General features: G+C 41.7%; 1 protein-coding gene and 1 long non-coding RNA gene across 2 annotated transcripts in view; one reads left to right on the forward strand and one right to left on the reverse strand.

Annotated features, from left to right (window-relative positions):
• Positions 1-64: 64 nt before the first annotated feature.
• Positions 65-15,112, reverse strand: RRAGC (Ras related GTP binding C). Its single transcript, XM_023258503.2, has 7 exons — positions 14,785-15,112; positions 12,807-13,010; positions 11,617-11,816; positions 8,963-9,077; positions 7,826-7,968; positions 5,982-6,130; positions 65-1,602 (listed from the first exon to the last, which is right to left on the reverse strand). Exons 1-7 carry the CDS (start codon positions 15,019-15,021, stop codon positions 1,451-1,453), a joined length of 1,200 nt encoding a protein of 399 aa, XP_023114271.2. The 5' UTR covers positions 15,022-15,112; the 3' UTR covers positions 65-1,450.
• A 132-nt stretch (positions 15,113-15,244) lies between these two features.
• The window catches only part of LOC102901732, a 28,847-nt gene continuing 28,080 nt past the window's right edge, over positions 15,245-16,011 (forward strand). Inside the window, exon 1 of the long non-coding RNA XR_440885.5 lies at positions 15,245-15,598. This is a non-coding gene — a long non-coding RNA (uncharacterized LOC102901732). The remainder of the gene's footprint in view (positions 15,599-16,011) is intronic.

Below are 16,011 nucleotides of genomic sequence, written 5' to 3' on the forward strand. Positions count from 1 at the left end.
AATGAGACAACCCAACGCTCCATCACCCCACCCTCTTCGTGGCTGAGGCAAAATAAAAAACAGGTTTTGGAGTAAATACATTTATTGATACCCATTTTATATACTTCAGTGAAATAATCTATAAATATAAAAGCGTTTTCTTTTGGATATCGCCATGGTCCATGTAAATACTCAACAGTCAGAATCATCTGCAGGAAGCACTTCAAGTCACACTGTTAGGTTTACAGACCTGAATATACATATTTCATTAAACAGTGGCACTTATGTACTCAAGTGGTCCAGTGGCTTTGGATACAGGACTACCGGGCATGTCGAGTAAAAATAATGTGTAACTTTAAATCAACGGACAGGGTATCAACCATCAACAAAAAGAGACAATTACGAATTAATATCCTAAGTGAAGAAAGTACCACAGTTGACACTTGGTGTCAGAATACTGGAGACAAAGTATGTTTAATGACACATGTTGTGGCGCCATGTGCTCTCTCCGACTCCCAGTGGACGGCCCACCAGTGCCTTAGGGTCATTCATGGTTAACAAAACAGCAATTCTTAAAGAATCTAAACAGCTTAGAACAAAAGGTGTGTAGCGGCTGGTACCAAGTTTAAAGAAAAGTGAGCTAAGTATTTCAACGACATGATGAAATTTCTCCCCCGGGAGGAGGAGCTTGTGGGGAAAACAAATGTGTTCAATTCCCATTGTTACACCGACCATGATCACTTATCTAATGGAGGAGAAAGAACCCAGGTATCTGGTACCCAAAACACAGGTGCAGATCTGTCTTCTGTCTTAAAGTTTCTTCCTCAACACTCCCCAGAGAACTAATGCAGCAGCCACTGTGGAGCCTTGCTCTAGACCTGATGCAGCATAAAACCTTCTCATTTCTTCGGTAACAAGTACAGGAATGTCCTTTGCTGCGGTCAGACCATGTGTCTTCTGAGTTAGCAAGCAAATGCATTTAAAAGGTCTTAGGTGTGCAACGTCCAAACTTGAAATCTGAGAGGCAGTGTTAGAACTTAAGCAAGGCAGGATTTTTAGAGACTACTCAAATGAAAACCTAAGTGAAGCATATAAAAATTCAGTTCTTTCTATTATTTCCAACTGGTAATTGACAGCAACATTCTCCGGTAAGGATGGGTAAGTGGTGTTATCTCCAGGTCCAAAATATCCCAACTACTTAACACAGGACCCCAAAGAGGAGAATGACACACTTGAGTTCTGGGGTCTTTAGAATTCTTTCTTGCCATTTTTAAAAAAAAGAAATAGTAGCTTCAGCTGCACACCACTGGTTGAAGGGGTTTTCATCCAAATGAGAAACTCGACCCCTCGTCTCTAGTGGGACAGGCACCAGGATTCCCACAAGCGGCAACTCCCATGTCCTGTAGCACGTGGCATCTGACCCTGGAGTGAAGAGTAAGCTGGCACAGAGCCCCGACCGCTGGAATTCAGGCTAGATGGCATTTCGCGGCGTGCCATTGTGTGCCAATGCTTTCAGGCTGGGGGCACTGGTCTGGTGACCACAGCTCCTGTGAGAAGTCACACCCACCTCAAAAACCTCATGAATAGCTTTTCGGAAACAGTGGAAGTTGTAGTCTATTAAACCTGCAAGAGAGAAAAAGAAGATCAGGCCCCCTGAATGTCAATGGTGAAATTATCCATTAGGAAATATTTAGCGACAAAAGAAAATAATTGGTATGTATAAAAAAAAAACACACATAGGAATTTTATGAGGAATTTTCTATGCTAAAGCATGTGCCCAAACTGTTAACACTCGTTACCTCTGGGGCCTGGGAATAAAGCAGGTCAATAAATAAAACAACCAGGAAGGTAAATGTGCTAAGAAAGCTTACAATAAAATCTAAAGTGAAAGTAACACATTTTTCAAATTATCAGGCTTTGCCTTTTACAAGTCTTTCGGGTGGCCAACGAAGGGCTGAAGGGGATGGCTCGGCGCGGCAACCCGGCACACTGCTCGGGAGAGGCCTGGGGTCTGGGAGGCACCAGAGAGGCCCATCAGGCAGAGCCTCAGGCAGCCTCCACCTGCTCCTCAGCAAGGCAGCGCCTTCTGCATCTGTTTTCTGAATGGTTTCCAAACAAGATTTTGGTCAAACAGTTCTGTTTTGTGACAGAAATGGCCAGTTACCTACCAAAAATCCATTCTTCCTTAGTAAAAGAAACCCAATTTTGGATGAGCACAGTGGTGCTCAGCTAAAACATTACATTTCCCAGCCTTCCCTGTAGTTATGTACGGCCACATGACCAATTCTGGCCACTGAGATAAGTGGAAGCATGTGGGACCTCTGTGAAATCTCCTTAGAAGGAAAAGGATGCATTCTTTCCCCAGCCCTGTTCCTCCTTATTGTGTGGAATACAGAGTTCCAGGAGCCATTCTGGACCATGAGGTGACCTTGAGCTGAGAACAGGAGCCAGTGAGAAGAACAGAGGTCAGAAGAAGCATCAATGCCCTTGAGGACAGTGTGACATACAGACAACCACACAAGAAACCAATCAAAACAACACGGTGTCAGGGGCACCTGGGTGACTCAGCTGGTTGAGGGTCCAACTCTTGATTTCGTCTCAGGTCACGATCTCATCGTTTGTGGGTTCAAGCCCTGCAGCGGGCTTTGTGCTGACCACGCAGAGCCTGCTTGGGGTTCCCTCTCTCGCTACATTTACTACTTCTCTCTCAGTACCTCCCCAACCCTCTCTCAAAATAAACAAACTGCTTAAAACACACACACACACGATATGGTGTCAAAATGACTATAAATGTCAAAGAAGTCTAAAGGAGGGAGAGCCCAGTGCAGGGCAAAAGCAGCCAATGAAAAAGCCTCAGGGAGGAGGCAGAACTTTGGGGGTACAGGCAAGACTTAATTAAGCAGGAAAGAGGGGCAATATCACCAAAAACCAGCAGGGAGCTGGCAGTGAGAAGACAGCACAGGTGGAAGACACTGCCATGACTGCAGACAGGGACAGAGAATTCTCACCGGGAAGCAGCTGGAATCAAGTATGAATAAGGAGATTACAGCCAAATCTGGGAGGTCTTTCAGACTCAGAAAAAAAAAAAAAAAAAAAAAAAAACTATAAAAGTTTTTGATAAGTTCAATTACATTAAAATGGACTTCTGTGAAAATGGGAGACTTGAACACTAGCCAGAGATTTGGCATTATGAAACCACCGTTCATTTTTTTTTAATGTCTATTAATGTTACTGTTATGTTCTTAAAAGGACACTGTCTCTTAGAGATACCTGCTGAAATCTGTATAGACAAAATTATTTGATCAAGCCAGAGGAGTGTTCCAAAATTATCCAGTAGGGAAAGAAGTACAGAAATGAAGTACAATTGGCTATGATTTTGATAATCATCCAATCTGGGGGATAAATAAAAGGGGTTCGTTATGTTATCTTCACTACTTTTTTGACAGTTTCCACAACAAAAGAGTAAAAAATAATAATGAGTTGGCTGGTAGGATAAACAGAGAAGCAGGAAGCAGGAAGATGGGCACATGGACATTCACTGTGTTATTCTACTTCTGTATACATTTGAAAGTTTCCATAACCAAAAAGTGGTTGTTTTTTAACTTTTTTTTTTTTGAAGTTTTATTTAAGTAATCTCTACACCCAATGTGGGCTCCAACTCATGACCCCAAGATCAAGAGTCACACGCTCTTCTGACTGAGCCAGTCAGGCACCCCCTTTTTTCCAAGTCTGGCTGTTTTTTCTTTGGTTTTGTTTTTTAAGATGACAACGGAGAAAAACGAAGAACTTCTAAGAACTGGCACAAAAGCTACTTGCCACGAGGAAAATGTCTGCCCTCACTAGTAATTAAGGTAAAAATTAGAACCAAATAAGATACCATTTCACACCCACCAGATTGACAGGCGTTATCAAGGCCATGAAGTGACAAGAACTCCCACCCGCACAGTACTGCCAGGGGTGAAACTAGTAAAGCTACTTCGGAAGGCAATGTGTAATAAAGCTGAGGTTGTATGAACACATCTCTATAAACTCCACTACTAAATACATCCTAAGAGAAATTCTCCACACGTGCAAAGGCAAATGTGGTCATTTGTCACATCTGCGTATTTGCTGCAAAACTGTATGTGATTTTAAAAATAAATGTCCAGGGGCGCCTGGGTGGCGCAGTCGGTTAAGCGTCCGACTTCAGCCAGGTCACGATCTCGCGGTCTGTGAGTTCGAGCCCCGCGTCGGGCTCTGGGCTGATGGCTCGGAGCCTGGAGCCTGTTTCCGATTCTGTGCCTCCCTCTCTCTCTCTGCCCCTCCCCCGTTCATGCTCTGTCTCTCTCTGTCCCAAAAATAAATAAAAACGTTAAAAAAAAATTAAAAAAAAAAAAATAAATGTCCAGCAAAAAGAAAATAAATTGTGGCATATTCAATCCATATAGTATGGTGTGGAGAGAAAATGAATGAACTGAACACACATGTTATCGATACAAATAAATCTCAAACAAGATCTTGAGTGAAAAGAACAAGCAAGTTGCCGAAGACCATTTATGTTTTTACATCATTTACACAAAGATACACAATACGAAGCTCTATGTTAAGGAAGATACAAAGTAAAGAATAAACCATACATAGGAAAACTAAATACTACATTCAACATAGTGCCAAGGAGACTTCAAGCGAGAAATACATAAAAGACAAGTATATCTCTACCATGTTTTAGTTCTGAAGCTCAAAGGTGAATACACACGTTTTTGTTTTACCCCCAAATTTTGTGTATCTGATGTGGTTTAGTAACATTAGTGAAATGATATTCATTCATTCAACACTAAATTACTACTAAAAATACAGAAGGAGCAGGGACTTGTTACAGTGAACAGCAGAGAGCTATTATAGATCCATGAGAACTCAAACAACATGATGAAAGTCATTTTCTGAAAGCTAGTCTGCCTTTGGAATAAAAGACAACACACACCAAAGCTCTGAAAACACATGCCAAGTGCATAACCTCAAAGAGGACTTTACTGCAGCACCACAGGCCTGGATTGGAGTCACTGACAATAGAAACAGAAAGGAAACCCAAGAAACAAATAGTAAGATTGGGTGAAAATTCAATGTCAACAGTACAGGAAAATAGAAAAAAGAGAACACAGAATACCTTCTGTGAAATGATGTGCAAGGGCCCCTTCAGCAATGCCACCACACAGTTACCTGACTACAAGATATCTGAGCTTGGACACCAAAAACCGTCATAACTAGTAACAAAAGTAGGTAGCCAAGAGGGTCATGAAACAGAAGTGAAAGTATTCATCAGTTCTGACACCACTTACAATAATAGTCAAATGAAGTGAAAATGTCTTACTGACAGCTCCAAACGTGGAACTGGAATATGGGCCCAAGTCAGAGCTGGAGATGTGAATATCTCAATCAGCTACATAGAGAAAATTAACTGAAGCCACGCTTGGATGCGCTGGCCAGGAGAGTAAGTGAAGAAGTGAGCAGAAAGACTTGGCTCTGAAGAATGCTCAGGCTGAGAAAAATGGCTGGAAGAAACTTGAGAGGTGGTCAGAGAAATAAATACATAAAATAACCTGGAGAGCTCAGCATTAGGGAAGCACACAGAGAGGAAAACTTACAGAAAGGAGGGACTGGCAGGGCCATATGCTTCCGAAGGCTGAAGAGGCTACAGAATGAAGAAAGGCCACTGTGCGTAGCAGGAAGGGACCTGGGAACCTGCCAAAGAAACCTCGGTGCACAGACTCGGGTGGAAGCCAAACAACAAGCACTTGGACATGTATTAAAAGGACCCCAAATAAGAAAGGCTGGAATTAAACACTTGATTCAACATCAAAGATCAAAAGAAGGATAAAGTCTGGACTATACATGGAAAGGAAGGGACAAGAGCAGTTTGAGCTGATAATCCTCTAACACTGCAATATTATTTTCCCTTATTTCAAGAGCCTAACAAATGAGGACAAAGAACTTCCAATAAAAACAACCTTTTAAAATGCCATTACCTTTTCGTTCAAAACTTTCTTCCCTAAGAATGCAGACCAGTGCCAAAAATTTAGTCACTTCCTTTAAATAAAGGACAGTTGTATTATTCAGCTTGATAATTGCCATAGATTCTTTGTCATAAGCACTTCCACTTCCATCTTCCTTTAACCTGTTTTAAAAGAAAATATTCATTACAGGTTTCCCAGTGAGGTGTTCTGTCACATTTAATTTGCACAATGACGAGTCTTTCTACCCAGTTTCCCAACTGTCTTTTGAGAAAAATTACTGGCTTAAATATGCTGGAACAGAGGTTCTCATTCAAGAAATATGGTTCTCAGACTAGGATGCAGTATTCCATGTGTTCACACCATCACCTTGTTTCCCTAGGATACATGGAGTTCAACAGGTTTCAAATCTTCCTCAGTCATAACTCATCTGCACTGACCGCATGCAAATAAAAAAGGCCCCAACATAAGAGGGCTGCCATCGGGGAAAAAGGAGGAAGCATAAAAACTAAAATGAATAGAGTCTGTCAAAGGCACCATGGAATCCTAATCCTCGCTTATGAAGCGAGCCTTCAGGTCTGAAACCTATTTTATTTTACTAGAATTGTCAGAATTATACGTAGTTATCCTTCAAAAGATGTAAATCAAGAGTCAAGTAGGAAGCAAATATAATAATAAAACACACCAAAGTGCGTGCATGGATTGTATGAAGAATGATAATGGAGATTTTCTCTTTTATAACATGCCTTATGATGTATAATGTATTTTACAATGTACTTTACACTGAAAAAAAAATTTTGCAACTAAATTTGATTTTTAAATTATAAAAAAAGGGGTTATGAAATTTTATTTTAAAGAAAAAACAAATGTTCTATTTGTCCATTTTTAAAATTAGGAATGGGAACAAGAAACTTTCCTGAATAATATAATAAACAAAAATCACATTTTTACTATGGGGAAAAAAAAGAACAAAGGAGAGCCTGTAAGCACAACAGTGGAAAACAGAAATAGAAGACAGGTAAAGAACAGCTAAGAGAAATGCATTCTCCTCCTCAGAGACAGCTGGAGAAAGACGCGGACAAATCAGGCTGAGAGACCAAGGTGAAGGGCAGGAACAGAGCAATGAAAAAAGAGTTCAGATCAGGTGGAGAGAGGAACAGATAAAGGACACAGGTACCAGAAAACAAAGGTAATGTCAGAGCGTCAGAAAGTGCCTTGAGAGTGCTGATGTTAATATGTGAGGGGGATCAGGGCTATTATAAGCAACAGAGGCTGTTGGCTTTTGAAAGAACAGTAATTCTCCAGAGTTTTCACTCATCCTCTGGACTATTCTATAAAGTCACACACTTTTTTAGACATTTATTTTGGAAACATAGATGTGTGGGTCAAATTTTTCTATTTGCGAGTCCTTCTGACATCCAAAATTCTGACTTCCTGTTTCTGAGCTCTATGAAAGATTAAGGATCCCTCATTCCCACAAAGCCTGAAGTTAAATTAGGAACCAGGACTTACTCTGTTACTCCAAATGTTTTTAATAAATAAATCTACTTTTTTGATCTAGCTAAGACCCTAAGGGAGAAGACACAGTGCAAAGCCCCCAAATAATGGCAGAAACTTTCAGTGATAATGAAGTCTGGCATTAGTACACCTTTTCAACTGCTCTTATCCATCCTCTCTGAAGGAGTAAGACATAGCAGTCCATCTACAGAGAAATCACGTTCCAAGTTGAAGAACTATGGTCAGAACAATTCCACTCCACACAGTACCTGCTAGAAGCCTCAGAAATTAATCCCTCTGACAAACTGAACAGGTAGTTTTCCATCTGTCTGAGATCTTGCAAAAATATGTATGTAACTTACCCATATATACAAGATACATCAATTACAACATCAATCATGTCACAGCAAAGTTCATAAGATTGCATATCCACAGGTGAACTGTCTGTTGCAATGTAGATTTTGCTGACAACATCGAAGAGAAAAGCTTTTTCAATACCTGAATTCTTGGAAAAACAAAATTGGGCAAGTGTCAGTTTTAAGAATCAAAATTTGTAATTTACCTAATATCCTGAATGACTAACACACAAGGACATTTTTAAATATACAACCCCATACCAAAAAATCAAAAGGTATTTGGTTCAGAGACACTTCTGTTATCCAAGGAATAAAAGTGGAATTATTTCTCTGCTCTGATTTACTAACTTGATTGCACTAAATCTGTTTCTTCTTCCTCCTTTACTTAAATGGATCATTTGCTAAGATGCCACCAAAAAAATTAACAAAAAAAGACCCTCCAAAAATCAAGCCATCCTACATTTTCAATAATCCTTTCTTGTTACAATAATCAATCTCTGATTTGAATGACCTTGCTACCAGAAAGGCTTTCCGTGGCAATTAGCAAAACATAAAAGAATTAATATTATGTCAACATCTAACATACCCCAAAGCCCAAAAGAACTGGGTATCACTACATGCTGAGTCCTTCAAAGTAATGTCTGGGAAATATAAAGGTTGAATGTTAAATTTATTGAAGGAATATCCTGTTTTATTAAGCTGAATCCTCAAAATAAGAAAGGTGAAATATGATACTAAGATTACAGTTAGCAAGGAAAGGAAAAGATCAATTTTTCAATGTGACCTCCAATAAAGCAGAGATTAAGCAGGCGTCAAATTCCCAAAACCCAGTCTTTTCCAGTTACTACTCCTCACACAGGAAACAGATATTATGATTTTTTTCATGAAGATTTTTTATTAATTAAGAAATCATGAAGAAATCTTTCATTAGTCCATTTTAAGACCAAAAGGGTGAGCACTAAAGTGCTCAGAAAATAACTCAAGCCATTTTTTTAATGTTCTTATGATTTATTTTACATGTTAAGTGTGTCATTAGTCTTTCGGCCTGATTCAGACTAATTCAAGCCAGTTTTTGGAGACGTTGATAACACTAATATATTCAAGAAAATGGAATCAGAGACTGTAGTGAATTAGCTCACTTACTGATATAAAGATATTTAATAGGTTTTCCAAAGTCGGCAGTTGAGGGATGAGTTTCTGCACCACCTTACTAAAGGCTTCAAATATTGAATGGTCATAGATACTAGTCAAATAAAAGCTGAAAAACACAACACAGTTTGATTATTTTGGAAAATAAAGTGACAATTATCATAAAATATAAAATTTTAACTTTCTTATCATTTCATTTCAGGAAGTTGAGACAAAGCCTTTTTACACAAATGCAGCTTCCCCACTTGGCTTGTAACCATCCATCCTGTTACTGCATTTACACAGAGGGCAATTCCCTAGTACCCAGAAAAGCATTTCCAGATGCCGAAACCTGAATATTCACCTAATTCTTTGCAACCTGATCCAAACAGCTTGATTTCTTAAGCTAATAACTGACAAAAACCAAGATAAAAACCAAAAGAGATGACAGAGAAGGGTGACATTTATTAAATAAGAATGTAATTCATGTCTCTACTAAAATGTCATCTCCTCAGAAAGCTCTTTCCTGACCCCCCCCCCACCTAAAACAGCACCCCTTTCACCTAATTTAATTTTCTTCATAGCACTGTTAAGTACCTAAAATTACACTATACACTTATTTGTAAGTACTTTTGAGCTGTCTTATTCATCAGGATGTGGGCTTCATGAGGACAGAGATTTGACAGTCTTGCTCATAGCTATAACCCCAATGCCCTCAACAGTGCTCATAAATATTTATTCAATACACAAATGAACACAATTGATGCTTAGAATTTATATAAATAACATATTTAGAAAGATAGGAGCTAGGGCCCTATTGAGAATGGAACAGGAATCTGGTAGCCTAAAAGGACATACAGCGGAGAAGTAATATCTATAGATTTAACAAAACACGTGAGAAAGAGACACTTTTTAACGTTTTTAACAATACAATTTCACCTGCTTTTTAGGTCAGGAAGTATACTTTTCATTACACAGTTGTTCTATTTATTTACAAGCTTATATTAAAGTCAGAAACACAGAACTGTGGATTTCACACTTTACGGGTAACTTAAAAATACTTTCAAGGAGCTGACCTAGGACCCTAACCCTACGCAAGATGGGGCTTGCCTTTAGATGTTAGAGCAATGAAAGAGAGAGCCCAAGATGAGCCCCTAAAGGCACTAAGGACAAAAGAGTATTTTATTGTTTCCTGTAGGCAAGAAGGTTAGCAATGTGAGAAGATCCTGCAAGGTCTGTGACACCTGGAGGTAGATGGGGACATGGAGAACCTGAGACACACAGGGCATTTAGTAAGCTGAGTTTCTAGTAACTGGAAATCAAACGAAGCCTAATCTGCAGGTATGCTAGTAATTAACAAAAGCTAGATGCAAAATTCTACAGAGGTTAACAAGGCCTAAGGCCCTATAAGGAACTAGAGAAAGGGATGGCATGTACCACTGGGGTGGGCTGCCCCAGAAAGGGACACAGAAGTAGTGTAACGATTAGAATTCCCATGGGCACTAGGGAACACAGGACAATCACGGCCTAAAATCCACTGTTAATAGTAGATTCCCAACAAGTAAGATTGAGGAATTTAATAGGGATGCATTTTCATTTTCTCTTACAAATGTTGAATATTTTTTTAAGTGTGACTTACTAATAAATATTTTAAAATTTTAATCCAGGCAAACTATAGACCAATGAGGTTTTTTTCTACAGGACCTCCTGGAAAAATAACTGAAAGACCTTGGAGCCTGAGACCCTAGGGAATATTAGGGATAGGGATGGGGACTGGCTTGAGCCTGTAAGGAAGTCACTGTAACAGACCAAGGATAAGGAAATAGCTACACGTGTGTCTCCCCGCTTCCTCTTTAACCTTTTACATCATCAAGAGAACATTTTCTTGGGTACTTTTTATCACTCGTATCTACCTATGCCACCAAAAAATTACAAAATATAGAATATTCCTCATATACTTTCAGAAGACAAGCACATAAACCATCAATCCTATCTAGTAGGTGTTTTTTTAAGTAATAATTTTTAATTACATTTAACTATGAATTAGTTCTTTAAACTTAACAGGAGCCCTAAACAGATTTATAGACTAAACTCACCTAACCCAAGCTTTAGAGATTCATAAAAGCATAAACTGGTTTTAAAAACATACAAAAGATACATTAGAGTCCAGATTTGAAACCATATCCTCTTTAAAAGACCCTTCCTACTGGGGAAAAAAAAAATATATATATATATATACATACACACACACACACACTGTGAAGAATCAAGCTACAGAGTTCTACAACAAATGTGACAGAGAGCCTTTGAATGAAGGCAAAAAGAAAGAAAAAAAAAAAAAAAAAAGATGAAACCAAGAGAGGGAAGTCCCAAAGCAGATTTATGCCATGAGGAAACAGGCTGATCCCAGTTTCTTGAGATGAATTTCTACAAGCACCAACGAAAACACTTAACATGACTTCAATCTCCAGGAAAATGCAAAAAACCGGGAAAGTAACTTCTCAATAACATCAGGCTCCCAAAACTGAATTCGACATAGAAGAGATCAAGAACCTTACAGCTTTGGGAAGGATATACCAGTAACAGAAAACTACGTGTTTGTAATGACAGAGATGGGAATACATTTACACATTTTTCAGGGCTCTCATATCAAACACACATGTTGTTACCTAAGGTGGAGTTTTTCTAGCCCAGCATCTGCAAGGTCATCATTGGCCCTTTGATGAATGTCCCTCTGTGTTTCTATTTTGTGATCATCAGACAGACCATCAACTTTGTGAATAAAAACCTCAAAATTCATGTCTGGGTTAACTTTGTAGGCTTTAGAAACAGTAATGTGAAGTCTTGTTAAAGCCTCCATGTAGTCATCCTGTAAGTCAGAACAAAATATTTTTTTAAAAAGAAATCTTGTAAAAGTCAGTAACGAGTTAAGAAAGCCTCAAACCACCTCTTTCCCCAACCATAGAAAATATATTATCCTAATTATTCACAAATACTCAAAACATTCAAATACACTAACATACTTTAATCTCTCTAAATCTTTAATCTCTCCAGATAAAAAATGTAATTACCAAGTTAAAGCTTGCAATTTTTAAATATTGGTAATATAAGGAAATGGACATGTCTTCCCAAGACAATTTTTTAAAAGTAATCCCAGCTCTGCCATTTATTAGATGTGTGACTTTAAGCAGGTTGCTTAAACTTGTGATCGGAGTTTTCTTCATAAAAATTGGCCTTACCATACCTACCTCACGGTATCGTGAAGAATAAATTAAACTGGACCAGGTATGTGGAAGCATCCATTACAGAGCCTGTCACTCAGAAAGCATTCCCGACTGATGTTTAAGCTTATATAAAGTAAGCTTCTTAAGGACAGGGACATGTCCCATCCTTCTCAGTGCCTTTCACATGCTAGGCCCTCAATAAATGCTTGTTGAGCTAAACCCAATTTGGACAGCCAAGGAAACCAGTCACTTTAATATTTACTCAGTTCTCCTCGTCCTCCTTATATTAAGGGCAAAGAGGAGATTTTTCCAGCAAGTGACGTCACTATTGTAATACTTAATGAAGTACAGCAATATCCACTACTAACAAATAAAAGTGGAAACCTGCTCATTAACTGGAACTCAAAGATAATAAATAAGCCACTATCTCCTAGTCATCTCTTATTCTGCACTCGCACAATGGCATGCCTGCTCCCAACACACCTCTGTGGCTGCATCTCTCGGACCGCAAAGACTTCTACAGGCAAAGAAATAAGCAGCAAGAAGCACATGATAAAAGAAGATAAACAACTTTCCTTTGTTTCTACATCTTTTGACAGCAGAAAAAAGAAGTAAACATCATTATTCCTAACTACCTGTGCATCAATGACATATATCAACGCTCCGGTTCCCCTGAAGATCATCTCGTAGTCAAAAGTTGGGTCAAAAAAGTCCATTTGCCCAGGAAAATCCCAGATCTGGAAATTCACAAAGGAGCTATTGGAAATGTCATCTTTATAGATCTTGTTGGTACTTTCCAAAAAGAGGGTCTCGTTGGGTGACATTTTATGAAACACCACCTGTTAAAAGAAAGAAGATAATTTTATAACTATTCAACTTTGTATTTCAAGGTCAAAGTTCCACTCTGAATTCACATATAAAAAACGAGATCCTACGGCAAAAATGTTTAAAGAGATAAAAAAGTGAATGGTGTATCCATCAGTACTCACTACCCTTCGGCTTCTGAGAGATGAGAAGACACCAAATTACCTTCCATCAGGCCTATTTTGGAGCTAAACTTTTCTGCTATTATCTCTGTGCCATATTCAATCCTAGTTGTAGCCATGTCTCTCGTGTTAATTTTGTTTTCTGTTAAACTTATTAATTCTGCCAAAAATCTGCTTTAAGATTACAAAAACTTACAGCTAAAGTTTAAGAATTTTTGTTCATTGAAAACTTACTGGGATGCCTATATCAGGCTCTGGGAAATCGTGAGAAACGTAACTGACTAGACTCTGTCTTCACTGAGTTTGCAGTCTTGTGGAAGAAATAAAACAGACAGTAATTATACCAAGTAGAAAGTGATAGATGGGGGGAAATAGTGATACATGGGGGGAGGAGAGGTGACAAGGAAAAACAGCTCCCATGAAAGAAGAAACAGTAAAGGTAATGATTGAGAATCAGGATAATCACAATCCATACAATTCTAACATAAAGCTAATTTGTCCCTGTCACTTTCTAGAAAAGGAAAATAGGTGGTTACTCCCAAGGTCTAGTCAATGAGTAACAACTGAGAAGAATGAAATGCAGTTTGCTAAAGCCCTACCATAAATGTACTCAAATTTTGCTACAATAAGTGAGATGATAAATAAAACCCAGCAATCCAGTAAAGTGGGAAGTAAACACAACACAGTAATCCAGTAATTTCGGAAGAAGGCTACTTTTTAAAGCCATCACGTTTACAAAATATCACAGATTTATTGTGGACAGACCTTTGCAACAGACTGGAAAGGGCAACAGACCGGGTATCTGGCGTTTTAATACCAGCTCACTTGTGTGTTGTGTGTGGGGGGGGGGGGGGGGTGGTGGCTAGGGGAGGTGGTCAATCTTGCCTCAATTTCCCCCTTACTAAGAAGGGTCTAGCCCTCCATCTGTTCCTGGCAGACCCGAAGTAAAAGCAAATGGGTTGACCTAGGTCTGCAAATACTCTCGAGGTCTCAGAAGATTTTTGTATTGGCACGCATACGGGAGGACTTCACGAGTAACTACACTCGCCTGGCCACCAGCACTAAAATTGGGGGAATAACAGCCCCCGAGTCCCAGGAAAGTTAAATTCTCCTTCGTAGTAGTAAGAAGAGCAAGCATTAAAATGGCCAGTGACTTAGTCACAGCTCTTCCAGACGCTGCTCCCTAGGGCTCACCTGGGAAGCCCTGCAAACTCAGGCCACCTGAAGTGAGAGGAATACACAAAAACCGGGTAGGGGAGGGAGTCGGACAAGTTCTCCAAGTTGGGACCGGAGTGTACGTCCCAGTTTCGGAAAAGCACTCAGGGGCTGGGTCCCAGGGGGCGGAGGTCCCGGGTGGTGGCACCGGCACCTGCCTCCCTCCAGCCAGTCTCGCTTTCGGGGACCCGCTCGGCCTCAGCTGACTTGGGCGTGGACTCCCAGGTCGGGGTCCTCCGCGGGCCGTGCCTCTGGCCCCGCTCCCCAGAAGACAAGAAAACGCGCGGTGGGGTAGCCCTACCGGCCAGCCCGGCCGCCGCCCTCCTCGGGGCCCCCCACCCCCGCCCGGCGGCCACCCGAGCCCCCGGGAGGGGGAGAGAGGGCCTGGGGGACCCGGCGCGGCCCCACTCACCTTCTGGATGGAGGACTTGCCGCTGCGCCGGAGTCCCATGAGCAGAATCCTCGGCTTGGAGCTGTCAGCGCCCCCCGGGCCACAGCCTCCGCCGGCCCCCGCCCCAACCCCACCGGCCGCGGCTGCCGCCTCCTCTTCCTCCTCCTCCACGCCGTAGCCGAAGTCCTTCGGGAACGAATCCGCCGCGCCGTAACTGCCGGCCAGGGGCGTCTCCTCCGCCCCGTACTGCAGGGACATGGTGCTGGAGCCGCCGCCGCCCGCGCCCTGACAGGCCAGGCCAGGCCAAGCCAGGCCGCCGCCTCCCTAGTCCGCCGCCGCCGCCGCCCCCGGCAGCCGCCACCGCCGCGCGGCCCGCCCCCTGGAACCCGGCTCTCATAGGCTCCGCGCCGAGACCCAGCCCCTCATTGGCCGCCCGAGCTGCCACTCGGGAGCAGCAGGGTAGGTGGTGCCCGTCACGTGCCCGGAATCACCTGACTTGGAGCCGTGGAGGGGGGAGGAGGAGTCACGAGGAGGGTGGCCCGGCCGGCCGAGCCCTCTGCCCTCCGCCCTAGCGAGCACCCCAGTCCTGCCCAGCCACTCGCGGTGCTCCTCGCCGCTCCCCTGCCTTCTTAGGAGCTCTGGAGGCCATCGCAACGGGAGATGCTCTCTGGGCATTTGGGGGAAGAACTAGTTGTGCTCCTACAATGGTACTCGCCCGACCAGTATTTATTGATGCCCGCGATGCCCTGGGGGGACAAGGGACACAAAACTGAAACCGACTCGGACCCTGCCCGCCCTCAAGTTGCTGGAAGATTGATAGAGATCGGATCTTTGCGTAAGTAGCTTCGGTACGAGGTATGAAATGGAAAGGTCAAAGGTGAAGATAACAATGTTCGGGAGTTGGGAGGGTGAGAAAGTCTGTAAGGAGGTGGTGTCTCAGCAGGTCTAGATGGCTGGATCTGGTAGGTAGGGAGGAGGAGCCAGTCTGAGTGAGGGTAAAGCCTCAACCAAAGGCAGAGCCATGAGTGTGATGCAGTTCCTTCTAGCAGGTAGCGGGACCCTGAGAGGAGAGCAAATGCAGCCAAGCTAGAACTGCTTATCCTCCTTCAGCAAAACAGACAGTGGATACCACCACCACTTTAAACTCAATAGGACTCAATTTTTCCTCCTTCCCACCTAGTCAGTCTACTTTTCATGTAATTTATTTCCCGCCCCCAATAGAACATTGCATCTTCTATGACCTTCAGT

The sequence above is a fragment of the Felis catus genome, chromosome C1 (genome assembly GCF_018350175.1).
Source record: "Felis catus isolate Fca126 chromosome C1, F.catus_Fca126_mat1.0, whole genome shotgun sequence".
Classification (NCBI taxonomy): Eukaryota; Metazoa; Chordata; class Mammalia; order Carnivora; family Felidae; genus Felis; species Felis catus.

What these genes read in the sequence shown, in the direction of transcription:
- RRAGC (XM_023258503.2), bottom strand. Translation starts at nt 15,021, where the DNA reads ATGTCCCTGCAGTACGGGGCGGAGGAGACGCCCCTGGCCGGCAGTTAC. An exon ending in CTAGAAAAACTCCACCTTAG is followed by an intron (nt 9,078 to 11,616) that starts GTAACAACATGT and finishes TGTGTTTTTCAG; the next exon opens with CTTTTATTTGACTAGTATCT. An exon ending in GATGTATCTTGTATATATGG is followed by an intron (nt 6,131 to 7,825) that starts GTAAGTTACATA and finishes CTTTTAAAACAG; the next exon opens with GTTAAAGGAAGATGGAAGTG.